Source organism: Salmo trutta, chromosome 15 (assembly GCF_901001165.1).
Source record: "Salmo trutta chromosome 15, fSalTru1.1, whole genome shotgun sequence".
In the NCBI taxonomy this organism is placed as follows: Eukaryota; Metazoa; Chordata; class Actinopteri; order Salmoniformes; family Salmonidae; genus Salmo; species Salmo trutta.
Window position 1 is genome coordinate 40519991 of NC_042971.1, and position 16645 is coordinate 40536635.

The 16645-nt window shown below is 41.8% G+C and overlaps 2 protein-coding genes across 2 annotated transcripts; both read right to left on the reverse strand.

Moving 5' to 3' along the window:
* Window positions 1-955: 955 nt before the first annotated feature.
* LOC115149039 (ras-related protein Rab-4B) lies at window positions 956-5501 on the reverse strand. Its single transcript, XM_029691509.1, has 8 exons — window positions 5305-5501; window positions 4902-4982; window positions 4510-4624; window positions 3974-4036; window positions 3717-3871; window positions 2085-2180; window positions 1715-1881; window positions 956-1471 (listed from the first exon to the last, which is right to left on the reverse strand). Exons 1-7 carry the CDS (start codon window positions 5318-5320, stop codon window positions 1763-1765), a joined length of 645 nt encoding a protein of 214 aa, XP_029547369.1. The 5' UTR covers window positions 5321-5501; the 3' UTR covers window positions 956-1471; window positions 1715-1762.
* A 1602-nt stretch (window positions 5502-7103) lies between these two features.
* Window positions 7104-16174, reverse strand: LOC115149040 (reticulon-1-A). Its single transcript, XM_029691510.1, has 7 exons — window positions 16066-16174; window positions 9113-9323; window positions 8762-8900; window positions 7995-8064; window positions 7742-7788; window positions 7565-7623; window positions 7104-7324 (listed from the first exon to the last, which is right to left on the reverse strand). Exons 1-7 carry the CDS (start codon window positions 16076-16078, stop codon window positions 7222-7224), a joined length of 642 nt encoding a protein of 213 aa, XP_029547370.1. The 5' UTR covers window positions 16079-16174; the 3' UTR covers window positions 7104-7221.
* Window positions 16175-16645: the final 471 nt, after the last annotated feature.

A 16645-nucleotide genomic window follows, 5' to 3' on the forward strand; every position in this document is an offset into this window, starting at 1 on the left:
AATTTAATCACTGAATATGACTCATCCTATGTTGACGTGTGTAGGAACAGGAATGTGTGTTACGTTTCTTAGCCACACTCATAGAAATAGAAAGTAATAGCAATAGAAAGTTTAATGAACATTTGGTTTAATAATTTATTAATTCAAGATCATACAGGCTTTGCAAAGAGGGGCAGTTCTTCAGTTCAACAGTTACATCTAGCACACATAGTGATACATTTTATAGATAGACAGGTCATACGTAAGATCATAGTCCAGATATATGCAAAAATGTAGATTTTCACATTTGTGCTTTACATCAAGTAAAATTACACCAATTATCACTCAATCTATCAATGACATTCTGGTTAGAATGGATTTAGATATGGCCTTAACCCTTTGATAATCATTGCACAACACCTTACACATTTAAAATACATATTATTTGTTTGCCCCAAACTTGAAGATTATGAGTCAGTCAAAGATATTAAAGCTGAGATCTGCGAAAGGTGAAACGGTGCGATGTTATAGGCGCATTTGTTATTGTTTTGATTTTGAAACAGAGGACATGAGCATCCAGCATTGTGGTAAAAAAGAAAGAAAACCTGCCGTTCCATCATGCGTGCATTACAGAGGAGGCTGGTGGGAGGAGCTATAAGAGGACATTGTAATGGCTGAAATGGAATAAATGGAACAGTATCAAACATATGGAAACAATATGCTTGACTATGTTCCATTGACTCCATTCCAGCCATTACAATGAGCCCATCCTCTTACAGCTCCTCCCACCAGCCTCCTCTGCCATGCAATGATGTCTGAGGGAAAAAAACAATGTTCATTGTTTGAAGTAACTTCTTTGTTGTTGTAATAGAGCAAACAAGACGATTCACCGATAAGGATTCCAACTTTAACGTTGTAACAATTTTCACACACACATTACAGTATGTGTACACGGTGATTACCACAAGTCCCCTGCTTTTTTCCAGTCTCTTAAAACATTGTACACAAATATCACATAAATGTTATATTTCCTTTTGATATATTTACAATATCTTACAGTTTTCAACACAACCAATAAATAGGCTTAACTTTTATAGAGATTGGACACAAATGAAAGTCTGATGTTCTCCTTACACCATGTCGGTCCCATCATAGTTTGAACAGTGAGAGGTTTGTGAGCTGCTGTGGCTGCTTCTGAGTAAAGACATTGAAAACAAATGTCCTGTGTGTGTCCATTGGCCTGGCTCTGTAACTGATCAGTCCTCTCTGCTGATGTCACTTGTATTCCCTGGCGACGCGGACTGGAGCAGTAGTCAGAGAGAGAAAGTCCTGGAGGAGAGTAGCTCCGTGACAACCCAGATACAGCCTACCTCACAGTTCCTGATCAAGATGCTAACCCAGTCCAAATTTTTACACAGGGTCTCTCCAGAAGTAGTCCAAGGGCAGGGGTCAAGAGTCACAGGGCAGTCCTCCAAAGGCCTGAGTGTGCAGACTGTTAGAAGAAAGATTTACATCAGGCCCTAGAGAGAGATGTAACTGTTTACCTAAGTTTATGAAAACATTATAAGCAAAATTATGCTACAAGTTAAGCCTATCTTTAAGTGCTCTAAAAATCATAAATCAAGGAAATCACAGCAGATGATCAATTGAAGGAACACTCAACACTTGTAATACACATGTAATTGCAAACAGCCACACTGTTATCAGTACAGGTTTAATGAAATGAACTACTTACCTGGAGACATGGGTTCTGTGTGTCTTAGAGCTAGGTTAGCATTAGCCTTTAACAGTTGCACTGATCTCTGCCCTGTGCTGAGCCAGCCTGTGGCGACTGGCGAAGCTGCCTCACCGTTGTGTCACCATACTGGATCCCTGAGCCCATCCGCTCCGGGTCTAACTCACCTACAGACGAGACACATCCACATATTAAACACATGAGAAAACAAATTCATAGATATACAGTACAGTTCACAGTTCTACAGTTCAGTACAGTTCACACACAGTTGTCACTTTAGGTAATGTGAATGCATGCAACTCTCTAGTGCACAACATGGCTCCTCGTGCAGCTATTAGTAATAAGTGAGTGTAAGTGTGTGTGTTATTACCTGACTCTATCTTGTTGAGGATGGTGCGACCACATTTAAGAAAGGCCTCCTCCACATTCTCTCCGGTGAGGGCACTTGTCTCCAGGAACATCAGTTCTGTTTTTATAACAACAAAAAGAGACAACATGGATACACGGACCAATCTCCTTTATCTATAGACGCAAACATCACCCGTCTTTATAGACGCAAACATCACCCATCTTTATGGTCGTAAACATCACCCGTCTTTATAGTCACAAACATCACCCGTCTTTATAGACGCAAACATCACCCATCTTTATGGTCGTAAACATCACCCGTCTTTATAGTCACAAACATCACCCGTCTTTATAGTCACAAACATCACCCGTCTTTATAGACACAAACATCACCCGTCTTTATAGACGCAAACATCACCCGTCTTTATAGACGCAAACATCACCCATCTTTATAGTCGCAAACATCACCTGACTTTATAGTCGCAGACATCACCCGTCTTTATAGACGCAGACATCACCCGTCTTTATGGACGCAGACATCACCCGTCTTTATAGACGCAGACATCACCCGCAAACATCACCCGTCTTTATAGACTCAAACATCACCCGCAAACATCACCCGTCTTTATAGACGCAAACATCACCCGTCTTTATAGACGCAAACATCACCCGTCTTTATAGTCACAAACATCACCCGTCTTTATAGACACAAACATCACCCGTCTTTATAGACGCAGACATCACCCGTCTTTATAGTCACAAACATCACCCGTCTTTATAGACACAAACATCACCCGTCTTTATAGACACAAACATCACCCGTCTTTATAGACACAAACATCACCCGTCTTTATAGACGCAGACATCACCCGTCTTTATAGTCACAAACATCACCCGTCTTTATAGACACAAACATCACCCGTCTTTATAGTCACAAACATCACCCGTCTTTATAGACACAAACATCACCCGTCTTTATAGTCACAAACATCACCCGTCTTTATAGTCACAAACATCAACCGTCTTTCGATCACTACGCAGGGTCATATCAAATTATATTTGTCACATGCGCCAAACACAACAGGTGTAGACTTTATCGTGAAGTGCTTACTTACGAGCCCTTTCCTAACATTGCAAACTTGAAAACGAAGAAAATTTGCTAATAAAAATTGAAAATAGTAACACAATAAATAACAATAACGAGGCTATATAGAAGGAGTCCTGGTACCGGGTCAATGTGCAGGGGTACGAGGTAATTGAGGTAATGTAGGTTGGGATAAAAGTGACTAGGCAATCAAGATAGATAATAAACAGATTAGCAGCAGCGTATGTGGAGTGTGAAAGTGTGTGTGGGGTCAATATGCATGTGTGTGTGTTTTGTGTGAGTTTATGTAGTGTGTGTGTAGTGTGTCTGTGTGTGTGTGTGCGTGTGTGTGTGTGTGTGTGTGTGTAGAGTCCAGTGAGTTTACATAGACTCAGTGTAAGAGAGTCAGTGCAAAAAAGGGTCAATGTAATAGTCCGGTGGCCATTTGATGAACTATTCAGCAGTCTTATGGCTTGGGGGTAGAAGCTTGGGGGTAGATGCCTTTTGGTCCCCGACTTATATAGTCATCAGGCTACATTATCACTATGCAGGGTCATTAGGCTACATTACCGTTCTCCTGGGCGAAGCGGGCCGCCTCGAGGAAGGTGACCTCTCTGTCAGCCTCCAGGTCTTTCTTGTTGCCACACAGGATGATGACGATGTTTGGACTGGCCAGCGTTCGAGCGTCTGTCAACCAGTTGGTCAGGGCATTGTACGTTTCCCGACTTGGTTACACAGACAGATAGACACAGAGGTATAATTATGTTTAAAATTCACTGACGTGGCTGCAATGGAAGACTTGGAATTGGTCTAAATCAGGGTCTTACCTGGTGATGTCATAAACCAGGAGAGCCCCTGCTGCCCCTCTGTAATAACTGCGAGTCACTGATCTGAAAGCAGGGGGGGAAAAAGAGTCAGAGCAGGCTCTTAGAACATCCACAAATACTATCTCATGATCTAATCCAGTCTATCTGATGATCTAATCCCAGTCATTTGAATGTCTCTCAAATGATCCCAGTAATGACATCTCTCCGACCAAGTGAACATCCTGCTGAGATAACATTAGACAGTCATGCACAGATAACATGCTTCCTGTTAATGTGCAGTATTTTACATTTTTGTATTTTATTTAACTAGGCAAGTCAGTTAAAATCAAATTATTATTTACAATGACGGCCTACCCTGGCCAAACCCTAACCCGGATGACGCTGGGCCAATTGTGCGCGCCTCCCTATGGGACTCCCAATCACGGCAGCTTGTGATACAGCCTGGAATCGAACCAGGGTCTGTAGTGACGCCTCTAGCATTGAGATGCAGTGCCTTAGACTGCTGCCACACTCAGGAGCCCAGTAGAGATACCTACCGGAATCGCTCCTGTCCAGCTGTGTCCCAGATCTGCAGCTTGACCGTCTTACCGGCGACCATCACCACCCGGGAGCCAAACTCCACCCCAATGGTGTGGCTGGAGTCCTGCTTGACTACATGGTACAGAATTGAAAACACAGTACCGTACAGACACCATAGTTAATTACACTCTCTGTTACATTTGGTAGAGGAGCATTGCTGTCATCTTTCTTGTTGTGTGATACAGCCTAATGTAAAAGTAGAGTAAACGTATCCAAAAACTTGGTAGTGAATACCATTACAGTACCCTACTTTAACATTACAGTACCATGTCCGTGGGGGCAGTGATCTTTATGACATGACCTCTTTCTGAAAGTTCAACATAATAACTATGATAAAAATTTGACTTACACTTGTTTTCTATAAATTGATGGAGAAGACAGGATTTCCCTGATCCTGCACTTCCAATCACCAAGAATTTAAAAAGGAAATCTGGAAAAGAATAATGGAGAAAAAAAATCAATAATACATTCACTACATCACACGACTACAGACTGACCACAAGGCGGAAGCCAAGAGCAGGGTGTTGTTGAAAGCCACTAGCAATGTCATTTTCTCACAAATTAAACAGAAGCAGTGGTTAGGGTTCCTGGTAACGACTGATAAAGATTTAGAAAACTAGATGTTGTAAGTAATGGTTGACAACTTGCTATAGGCGGCTATCTAGCTTGCAGCTTCATCTTGTTTCTTGTCCCAGACGAAAGAACGGACATTAAGGTTAGGAGACAGTGAAGCCAGATATTGCTTTGCTTACCATACGTTTCTGTCATTTCCTTTGATGTCTTCAAGCTCTTCAAGTGCCGCAATCTCAATTACAAACTATTTGCTTATCAAATATGAAGACTATATTTCACAAATTGGCATAAATCCCATTTAATCAGAAGGATTCATGTATTTTACCGTCCAAGACAGAGGCATAGGGTTGACAGGACGTGATGACGAAAATTTAAACGCTCTAGCTACGTAAAATGATTTGTTTACCGAGGTTGTAACTAGTTACCACAGTCACAAAGTCAAAATTGTATATCGTTAAAGTTCATAAAAACAAAAATGAGCTTTTTGGTATTAATTTAAGGTTACGGTTTGGCATAAGGTTAGCAATGTGGTTAAGGTTAGATTTAAAATCTGATTTTCAGAACATTCATTGTAGAAATAGGCGGGGTTTATGACTTTGTGGCTGTGCTAAATAGTGACAACCGTTTTCAGAGAGGTGTCAAGATAACTGTGGTGAATAATCTTGGACATAGCCTCTGTTGCCTGTAGCTGTTTGATCTATATTTTACTCTGACTCAACCTGTCAGTTGCAATACATTTGATGATAACATGCATTCAGCTATTATGTGTTTTGTGGCTCAGTCAGTTATATTTCAGTTATATGAATTGCTCAATTGTAATTACTTCGTCACTACGGCCTATTTATTACCTTACCTCCCTAATCTTACCTCATTTGCACACACTGTATATAGACTTTTCTATTGTGTTATTGACTGTACGTTTGTTTATTCCATGTGTAACTCTGTGTTGTTGTTTGTGTCGCACTGCTTTGCTTTATCTTGGCCAGGTCACCGTTGTAAATGAGAACTTATTCTCAACTGGCCTACCTGGTTAAATAAAGGTGAAATAAAATAACAAAAAAATATTTCTGATAATTATTTAAGGCTACCTAATCATAAATTGTTGTAGATTTTTTTTTTAATGAATAATTCAACTATATTGCCTAATGTGGGTGTGTGTGTGTGTGTCTGTCTATCTGCCTGTGTCTGCCTGTCTGTCGTCTTTCTGTCTGTCCTCATCCTTTGACAGTGACATTCTAGGGATGCCAAAAAATATGAATTAATAGGAGCCATTTAGAAATTGTGAAACATTTATTCAAAAATGTAAGCAAAAATCCCCCAAAAAGTTTGCCACTTTTGAGTAAGTACCCATTCTCACACTTTGAGTAAGTACCCATTCTCACACTTTGAGTAAGTACCCATTCTCACACTTTGAGTGTACTCTCAAAGTCAATTACAGTTTTGGGCATGTGGTTAGATAGCCAGTATTCACCCTGTGTTGTCTTAAGATGGCACGTGTTATGTGGTATAAAAACAAATATTTGACTCATGACAAGGCAAGCTTGTTGTCTTTTAGATTTAAATAAAAATTCCCTTCTGTCTTGACCTGGAGGCATAAGTGAGTGATTTCCTCTTAGATAGGCCAGCTGTAAAGTCGTAATTGGCTATAATTTATTTTTTTAAATTCATGAAAACAAAAATGTACTTTTTGGTCTTAATTTAAGTTTAGGGTTAGGCATTAGGGTTAGCAGTGTGGTTAAGGTTAAGGTTAGGTTTAAAATCAGATTGTATGACTTTGTGGCTGTCAGCTAGTGCCTCGAGAAAAAGATATGTGACGAAAAATGATGCATTTGTCTGTAAACATCTTCAGTAGGCCTATATGTACCAAGATCAAACACTGGATTCGAAATCTTGCTTCCATTAACAGACACCACAATGAGAAAATGGAAATATGAAAGCACCAGTAGCCTCCCAAATAACACTCCCCCCCACCCCCCACCCCCGTACCCCAACTACCCTCGTCAGAGTTGCCCAGCCCCTGTTCCCAGGTAGCATGATAAGATAAGAAGTATGAGTGACCCCCCTCTTTTCCCATAGATCCCCCTTTCTCTGTCTCATCACTTTGACTTGTGTTTGTGTTTTGGGGCCGGGGTGGGCGTGAGGGTTGTGGCAGGTGTAGTCGCAGGAGAGGGTCTCAGTTTACTGTACAACATCTTAAACCTGCAAAGACAAAAGGGATCCTTTCAAATCGGGGAAGTCAGTGTTTTTTAAATGGCGTCAAAAATGACATACATTAAGAGATACTTGTAATGTGGCTAGCAAAGGTTTGTTGGGTTATTGTGACATGAGTGTTCTAGAACAGGATATTAAATGTCCCTGTAGGGTTTAGTGATAAAATTAGCCATATAAAAAATGAGAACAGTCATATCAGTCATTTGAACAGGCTTGTGCAGCACTTACAAGTTTTTGATTTTCCTCAGGAGGACGCTGACCGCTTTGCTAATCCTTTTCATTCGCCCCTGTCATCCAAACACGTGTAGATTAGACACAGTCCTTTGGTTGCTGCTGTTATGTGGATTACATTATAATAATCTCTACAACAAATAGTCTATGAACAACAGGAGCTCACTGCCTCACCTGCATTCGTTTGTAGAACAGAGGAAGAGAGAAAACACAGATGACCCCTGCGAAAGAGACAGAGAAGGAAATCAGATCAACAAACTATGTTCACGTTATTATTTACAGATCAGAGCAGTTTGGGGAGTTTCAAGTATGAATGAAACAGGACTTATTAGGGCATAATTATCAGATGTATGAGGATGGTTCTGTAGGACAGTGTGGTGTAAGACAGTCAGATAGACAGGTGTTGAGTGGATAAGTAGGGTCTCACCAACTATCACCAGGGTCAGACCATTGGTCGTGATGCCCATATAGGTCAACACGTACAGCAGCACCACAAACTGAAAACAGAGCAACAGCTTTTTAGATTGGCATTGTTTGGCAACAGAAGCGATAGCATGTGAGCTTATGAAGCAATGATTATGTTTTGTTGATGTATTGTTTAATGTTACTGATGTAAGAGCTCAGGAGAACCAAGTTATGTTGTCTGATTCAAGTGCTGGTGATTATGTGACTTTGACTTCTACCTTCCTCCCCAGTCCCCACACACATTTGTATTTGTATTTTTTATGGAAAAAGGTAGCAGCTACTCTTCCTGGGTTCCAGCTAAATTAAGGCAGTTATACAATTTTTAAAACATTACAATACATTCACAACAGATTTCACAACCCATTAAGTGTGTTCCCTCAGGCCACTACACGACTACCACATATCTACAACACAAAATCCATGTGTAGGTGTGTGTATGTTATTGTTTCTGTGTATGCATGTGTCTGTGCCTATGTTTGTGTTGCTTCACAGTCTCCACTGTTCCATAAGGTGTATTTCTATCTGTTTTTTTCCATCTAATTTTACTGCTTGCATGAGTTACTTGATGTGGAATAGAGTTCCATGTAGTCATGGCTCTATGTAGTACTGTGCGCCTTCCATAGTCTGTTCTGGACTTAGGGACTGTGAAGAGACCTCATTACGGTATAGTACAGTAATACACTGAATTTTCTCTTAGTTTTCTGGGGGACATTAGTACTGGCCCCTGACCTTGATGGAGTCCATGATGCTGTCGATGAAGAGCAGGCGTTTGATCTCTGTGATGGCGAAGGCAATCATTAGCACCACCTCCTCCACCACCAACACCGTCTCCTCATCTGTCAGAGAGCTGTCGTCTCCTATATAAGACCTGGTACCACACACACGCACACACACACACACAGACACACGCACAAACACATCATCAAACAAATACCTAGTTTCAAGAAGAATGTTCTACCAACAGATGCACAGAGCCATTCACAGATGGCGGTTGGTTTTTCATGCTCCAATGATTACATATTGAGGTTGAAGCATGTTTCTCTAAACTACAGCATCGTAACTGCTGTAAACTGTGCTTACTGAAAGGGGTGCACTCCTTCAGGGATCTTCTGTATCAGCTCTAGGAGTTTGTAGTAGAGGCGTAGGGGGAAGGTGAGACACATGATGGAGATACACAGGTAGGACAGCATGGTGACAGAACTGAGCTGGAACAGGCTAGCCAGGCCTGTCACCAGCCCTGTGACCACCAGCCCTGTCTTCCCCACATCCCGCCAGTAGATCAGGTCCATTACTGCAAGCAGACAGTGAGAGGATGGAGCGGGTATAGATAATTAAGTCCATTATTTATTAATTCATTAATAAGTGGTGGAAGACAATAAGTGAATGGGAGGGAGAGATAGATGAGTCGTGGAGATGAATAAGTGTGGATATCAGGACTGGTGCTCCGACTGATCTGGGTGAGTGATTTAGGGAGAGCAGTGGAGCTCACCTCATCTAGGGAAAAGAGCCAGAGGAATTCAAACCGCGCTTAATATAGAGTTGTGTACAGAGATACATAGAAAGAGAAGTAGTCTATCTTAGATGTTTAATGTGTTTGGTGTGTTGTTTTTTTGCATATTATATTTTTAATAATTTTCTTTTGCAGTTTAGTACAAAACAAACACACAAATAAAAAAAATTAAAAAACAGCTGCCAGACATATGAAATGAAGTATTGCTTAAGCAAGACATGGGACAAGAATAGAGCAACAATGACATTTACAACAACAGTAAGTGTTCCAATTCAGTGTTCACAATCAGTCTCTGTCTAGACGGTCCAGAAACAGACCCCAGATCTTGAGAAGAGGAGTTTCTGCTAGCCATCTACAGAATCAAGGGGGGTTAGGTGACTTCCATTCTGTGAGGATAATTTTTTTTGCAGCCACCATTCGAAACATCAGAGTCTGTTGTTCCTCATAGGACGATCTTAGAACAGACACTGAGCAGCCAAAGAGAGAAAGTTCTGGGTCAGGTTCAATGGCCCTCTCATTTACCTTTGAATACCAAAGATGTTTCTCCAAAAATAATTGAGTAGGGGGCAGAGGCAAAAAAGATTAGTTAAAATGAACCCTCTGAGGCTTTACATTTGTCACACAGTGGGGAGACCTGGGGGTAAAGTCTATGCAATTTGGTTTTAGAGTAATGAAGTCTACACATGACTTTGTATTGTATCAATTGATATCTGGTATTGATGGAACAGGAGTGACTTTTAGAAAGAGCTTCTCCCCATAGATCATCTGAGATCTCAATATTTAACTCTTACCCCAGGTCTCCTTGAAATGACTAGTAAAAGCCTCTGTATAGTTGGAAAAAAGGAGACTAACTGTGAGATGAGGTGTTTTGAGTTGGGAGGGCGCTGTAGCAAATCATAAAAATAATGTTGTACAGGGAGGGTGTCAACATTTTGAATTTTCCCTTTGATATAGTGTCTGACTTGTAAATAACGGAAAAAAAGTGAATGGAAGTGTTTGAATGTATTATTTAATTCAAATCAAATTTTATTAGTCACATGCGCCGAATACAACCTTACAGTGAAATGCTTACTTACGAGCCCCTAGCCAACAATGCAGTTTAAACAATATATGGATAAGAATAAGAGATAAAAGTAGCAAGTAATTAAAGAGCAGCAGTAAAATAACAATAGCGAGACTATATACAGGGGGGTACCGATACAGAGTCAATGTGCGAGGGCACCGGTTAGTTGAGGTAGTATGTATATGTAGGTAGAGTTATTAAAGTGACTATGCATAGATGACAACAGAGAGTAGCAGTGGTGTAAAGAGGGGGTGGGATTGTAGCCATTAGACTAGATGTTCAGGAGTCTTATGGCTTGGAGGTAGAAGCTGTTTAAAAGCCTCCTGGACCTAGATTTGGCGCTCCGGTACCGCTTGCCGTGCGGTAGCAGAGAGAACATTCTTTGACTCGGGTGGTTGGAGTCTTTGACAATTTTTAGGGCCTTCCTCTGACACCGCCTGGTATAGAGGTCCTGGATGGCTGGTTGGCCCCCGTGATGTACTGGGCCGTTCGCACTACTCTATGTAGTGCCTTGCGGTCGGCGGTCGAGCAGTTGCCATACCAGGCAGTGATGCAACCAGTCAGGATGCTCTCGATGGTGCAGCTGTAGAACCTTTTGAGGATCTGAGGACCCATGCCAAATCTTTTCAGTGTCCTGAGGGGGAATAGGTTTTGTCATGCCCTCTTCACGACTGTCTTGGTGTGCTTAGACCATGTTAGTTTGTTAGTGATTGGACACCAAGGAGCTTGAAGCTCTCAACCTGTTCCACTACAGCCCCGTCGATGAGAATGGGGGCGTGCTCTGTCCTCCTTTTCCTGTAGTCCACAATCATCTCCTTTGTCTTGATCACGTTGACGAAGATGTTGTTGTCCTGGCACCACACGGCCAGGTCTCTGACCTCCTCCCTATAGGCTGTCTCGTTGTTGTCGGTGATCAAGCCTACCATTGTTGTGTCATCAGCAAACTTAATGATGGTGTTGGAGTCGTGCCTGGCCGTGCAGTCATGAGTGAACAGGGAGTACAGGAGGGAACTGAGCACGCACCCCTGAGGGGCCCCGGTGTTAAGGATCAGCGTGGCAGATATGTTGTGACCTACCCTTACCACCTGGGGGCGGCCCGTCAGGAAGTCCAGGATCCAGTTGCAGAGGGAGGTGTTTAGTCCCAGGGTCCTTAGCTTAGTGATGAGCTTTGAGGGCACTATGGTGTTGAACGCTAAGCTGTAGTCAATGAATAGCATTCTCACATAGGTGTTCCTTTTGTCTAGATGGGAAAGGGCAGTGCGGAGTGCAATAGAGATTGCATCATCTGTGGATCTGTTGGTGCGGTATGCAAATTGGAGTGGGTCTAGGGTTTCTGGGATGATGGTGTTGATGTGAGCCATGACCAGCCTTTCAAAGCACTTCATGGCTACAGACATGAGTGCTACGAGTCAGTAGTCATTTAGACCGGTTACCTTAGTGTTCTTGGGCACAGGGACTATGGTGATACTAATTGCTTATCTATGTATAAATCTTCAATTGTGGTCAGACCCTTCTCCCTCCATTCAACAAACACCTTATCAGACCAAGATGGAATAAAATAATTATTAAAGAGGTATCAGGCACCTTATAAACATGCTTAATCTAGTTTAGAATTCTTCAAGAATTTCTCAAAACAAAGTTGTTGCCTGTCAGTTTGTTTGGGCACTCTGCTTTAGAGAAAAGCAAGGCTGGAAGAGAGGAATGTTACAGACTTGACTTCCATATTTAGCCACAGGGGGACATCCGTGTCCAACTTATCAGGAAAACACAGTTCCCAGTAAGTTAATGCTTAAAGATGGGTAGGCCAGTTTCCTTGGGCTTTTCCAAGTGAGCATTACAAATACGATGGTTTTTGTAACCCCAGACAAATGGCAAGATTGGCGAGTCTAATGTCTTAAAAAATGAAGAGGTAAGAAACAATTGAAGATTCTGGCAAAGCTAAAGGAACCTGGGAAGAGAAAAAACCTTTTATAGCATTAATGTGCCCAGTCATAGAAAGAGGAAATATTATCCAGCTCTCTATTTTTTGGTTTTAGCTTTGCAAACCTGCTCACTTTAGTTAAGCTTCAAGATGAGCTTTGGATTGCTAGGTATTTTTAGTACCAGGTAAGTTAAGTAAGTGGTCATGCACCGCTTTAAATGGTATCCTCTCTAGCTCACTTGCTGTAATATTATCTGAGATACACATGAGATGCTTTCTCCCAATTTATTGAATAGCAAGATAGTTTGCAAAATGAATTGATTAACTCTAGTAGGTTAGAGACAGATGCTACTGGGTCCGAGAGGTATGGAAGCACACCCTCTGCGCATAACGAAATGCGGCTTTCTATGTTTCCTACTTTAAGACTTGGATATTAGGATGATCCCTTATTTGTATCACTAGGGGTTCAAGGGCAACAGCGAAGAGCGGAGGACTGAGTGGGTAGCCCAAAGGGACTTGATTTGTCTCTGTTGGTCAAAATAGAGGTTGTTGGACAGGCATAGAGCATTTTGACCCAGACGATAAATGAGTCGCCAAATCCAAACCTACTGATTGCTTGAACATGTATGACCATTCTATTTGGTCAAACGCCTTTGAGCATCTTGCGATATAATAGCCGCCTAGGAGCCTTTCCCATGATTTGCATATAGACTGTTAAGCAGCCTACACACATTAGAAAAATAGAACCTGCCAGAGATAAACCCTCTCTGATCCGAACGAATAATGGTTGTTACATGTTTGTTCAACATATTAGCAAGCACTTTGGTCGAAATGAAGCAATGCTATCAGTCTATATTTTGCAGGATCTGTTACCTCTCTGCCGTTATTTAACATAAGGCAAATATTGGCTTCATACAATGATTTCGGCAAAATCTTATTTTCTGTTGAATCAGTGATCATACTGAGTAAGAGGGGAGCGAAAGCTTCACTGAATGTTTTATACAATTCACAGCTGAAACCATCAGGGCCAGCAGCCTTTCCAGGTGGGAAAGCTTTTATTGACTAGATTATTTCCTCTGTTGTGAAACTCTTCAATAATTTTTTGGGCGCCATCATGGAGTTTTGGCAGGCTGATGGAATCAAATAAGGCTGATAAATCAGAACTGGAAGCATCAGATCTGGAAGAATATAGTTGAGTAAAATTGTATTGTATCTCTTTAGGATCTGTCAGCAAGGTGCCCGCCTCAGACCGGATTTTATGGTTGCTCTTTTTGCTATGCACCTTTTAGTTGTCTAGCCAGCAACCTTTCCGGTTTGTCCCCTAGTTCAAATAGTTTTTGTCTCAGCTTTAATAGGAGATTACTGACCTGGGAACCAGGTCACCGTGCTTCTACACCTACATTGCTTGCTGTTTGGGGTTTTAGGCTGGGTTTCTGTACAGCACTTTGTGACATCAGCTGATGTAAGTAGGGCTTTATAAATACATTTGATGACATTTGATTGAACCAAGAATGTAATTGTTTTCATATTTTAATTTCAAAATATTGTTGTAGTCAACATGAGAGAGTGATGTTCTGATTGTCTCCTCCGAAGCTGGGAGTTTTTTTATATATCTTATCCAGTCAAATGCTATTCTCTTACTTATGGCAGACTCATATGAATAATATGACCTCTCATAACCACTTTCAAAGTTTCCCATAGTGTAGAATCAGATACCTGTGTCATTAGTCTTGAGGAACTCATTCAATTTGGCTGTCATGCAGTCAATTCAAATAATTGGACTGTGATCACTTAGATGCTATGGTATTTCGAATTGAGCACATTGGGTATCAATTTGGAATCTATTAGGAAGTAGTCGGTTCTAGAATAAGACTTGTGAACATGAGAGTAGAATGAGTAGTCTTTGTCTGTGGGATGTTGCAGTTTCCAGATGTCCACTAGATTCCTGGATTTGATTCGACCCTTAACCTTGTTCTGAACACCTCCAAAACAAAGGTCATAAGAAGAATGCCCTCTCCCCACAGGTGTGATTACTACCTCTGAGGGTTTAGAGCTTGAGGTAGTCACCTCATACAAGTACTTGGGAGTATGGCCAGACAGTACACTGTCCTTCTCTCAGCACATATCAAAGCTGCAGGTTAAAGTTGAATTTAGACTTGGTTTCCTCTATCGTAATCACTCCTCTTTCACCCCAGCTGCCAAACTAACCCTGATTCAGATGGCCATCCTACCCATGCTAGATTACAGAGACATAATTTATAGATAGGCAGGTAAGGGTGCTCTCAAGTGGCTAGATGTTCTTTACCTTTCAGCCATCAGATTTGCCATCAATGCTCCTTATAGGACACATCACTGCACTCTATACTCCTCTGTAAACTGGTCATCTCTGTATACCTGTAGCAAGCTTATTTATAAAACCCTCTTAGGCCTCACTCCCTTCTATCTGAGATATCTACTGCAGCCCTCATCCTCCACATACAACACCCATTCTGCCAGTCACATTCTGCTAAAGGTCCCCAAAGCACACACATCCCTGGGTCACTCCTCTTTTCAGTTCGCTGCAGCTAGCGACTGGAACGAGCTGCAACAAACACTCAAACTGGACAGTTTTATCTCAATCTCTTCATTCAAAGACTCAATCATGGACACTCTTACTGACGGTTGTGGCTGCTTTGCGTGATGCATTGTTGTCTCTACCTTCTTGCCCTTTGTGCTGTTGTCTGTGCCCAATAATGTTTGTACCATGTTTTGTGCTGCAAACATGTTGTGTTGCTACCATGTTGTTGTCATGTTGTGTTGCTACCATGCTGTGTTGTCATGTGTTGCTGCCTTGCTATGTTGTTGTCTTAGGTCTCTCTTTATGTAGTGTTACACAAACCCATGTACTGTCTTTATGGTTCTGTTCACAACACATCAGTTCATAGGGTGGTGAGGCGACACACACACACACACACACACACACACACACACACACACACACACACACACACACACACACACGCTTACACAATACATTAGACAGTAGAGAGTTCAAATGCACCGCAGATCTGCAGTGAAACTGACATGTCGTTTCGGTGACAGCTGAAACTTCCAGTGAGCTCACTAACACCAGTGTAAATCTAGAAGGTAATTATCTGATTACAACTAACATCCAGGAATGTTTCATAGATAGAGCCAAGTTCCCTACTATCCCTAACCATTGACCCTAAATACCCAACAGTGGTGCCCATAATGATTCACCAACATGGCCAAAACAGATTAAATCTCTGAGTCATCACTCCTCACAGGCATATAAGAAGAAAGAGGCTTGCTAAACACCATTCTGTCAGCAACTCGTTTTGTTTTTGTTGTCTATCCCTCTCTCCACCAACTGTAGCTCTCTATCAGAGAACTGATCAGAATGAATCTTCCTGCCCTGTAATTCTCCACCTGCCCAGTAGTAGAGCCCCTCTCACTGGTCCCAAACCAGCTGGAGACCTCAGCCCATACACAAAGGTCAAGTCTACCTAAGACCAAGTCACATATTTACACCACCTTACCTTTGATGGCCATTTTGACAGCTGATTGCTGTGCAAACAACCCACCCCACTCGCTTCCTCTTGCTGCTTGCTGCTCTCCTAGAACCCCCTGCACTCCTATGGTCCTCGCAAGGATCTTTTTTTGGCCTACCAGCCCCGTCAGCAGTATAGGGCCTTGCTGGCCTAATTTTATCCTGCCAATTGGATACCCCCTCTTTAAGGGCACACAAACACACACACAGCCACACACTCGCACATTCACATAACGTCAGCATGTTTTTAAGTGCAGACAGTTCCTTGGTCTCCAGAGAGACCCTTGGTTCCTTGGCTGTCTGTTATACAAAACAAGATCCCTCAGCCAATCATAGGAACAGGTTTTCAACATAGGCCTATCACTCTACCAGAGGTCAGTATTTATGTATAGGCATTTAATCCTTATAGGAGTTACGGGTTGATTGATTTTAGGATGTTAAGAATACATAACCCAGATAAAACAAAGCCCTTATGGTCGTTCGTCTTTTCAGTTCGATGCAGCTAGCAACTGGAACGAGCTGCAACAAACACTCAAACTGGACAGTTTTATCTAAATCTCTTCATTCAA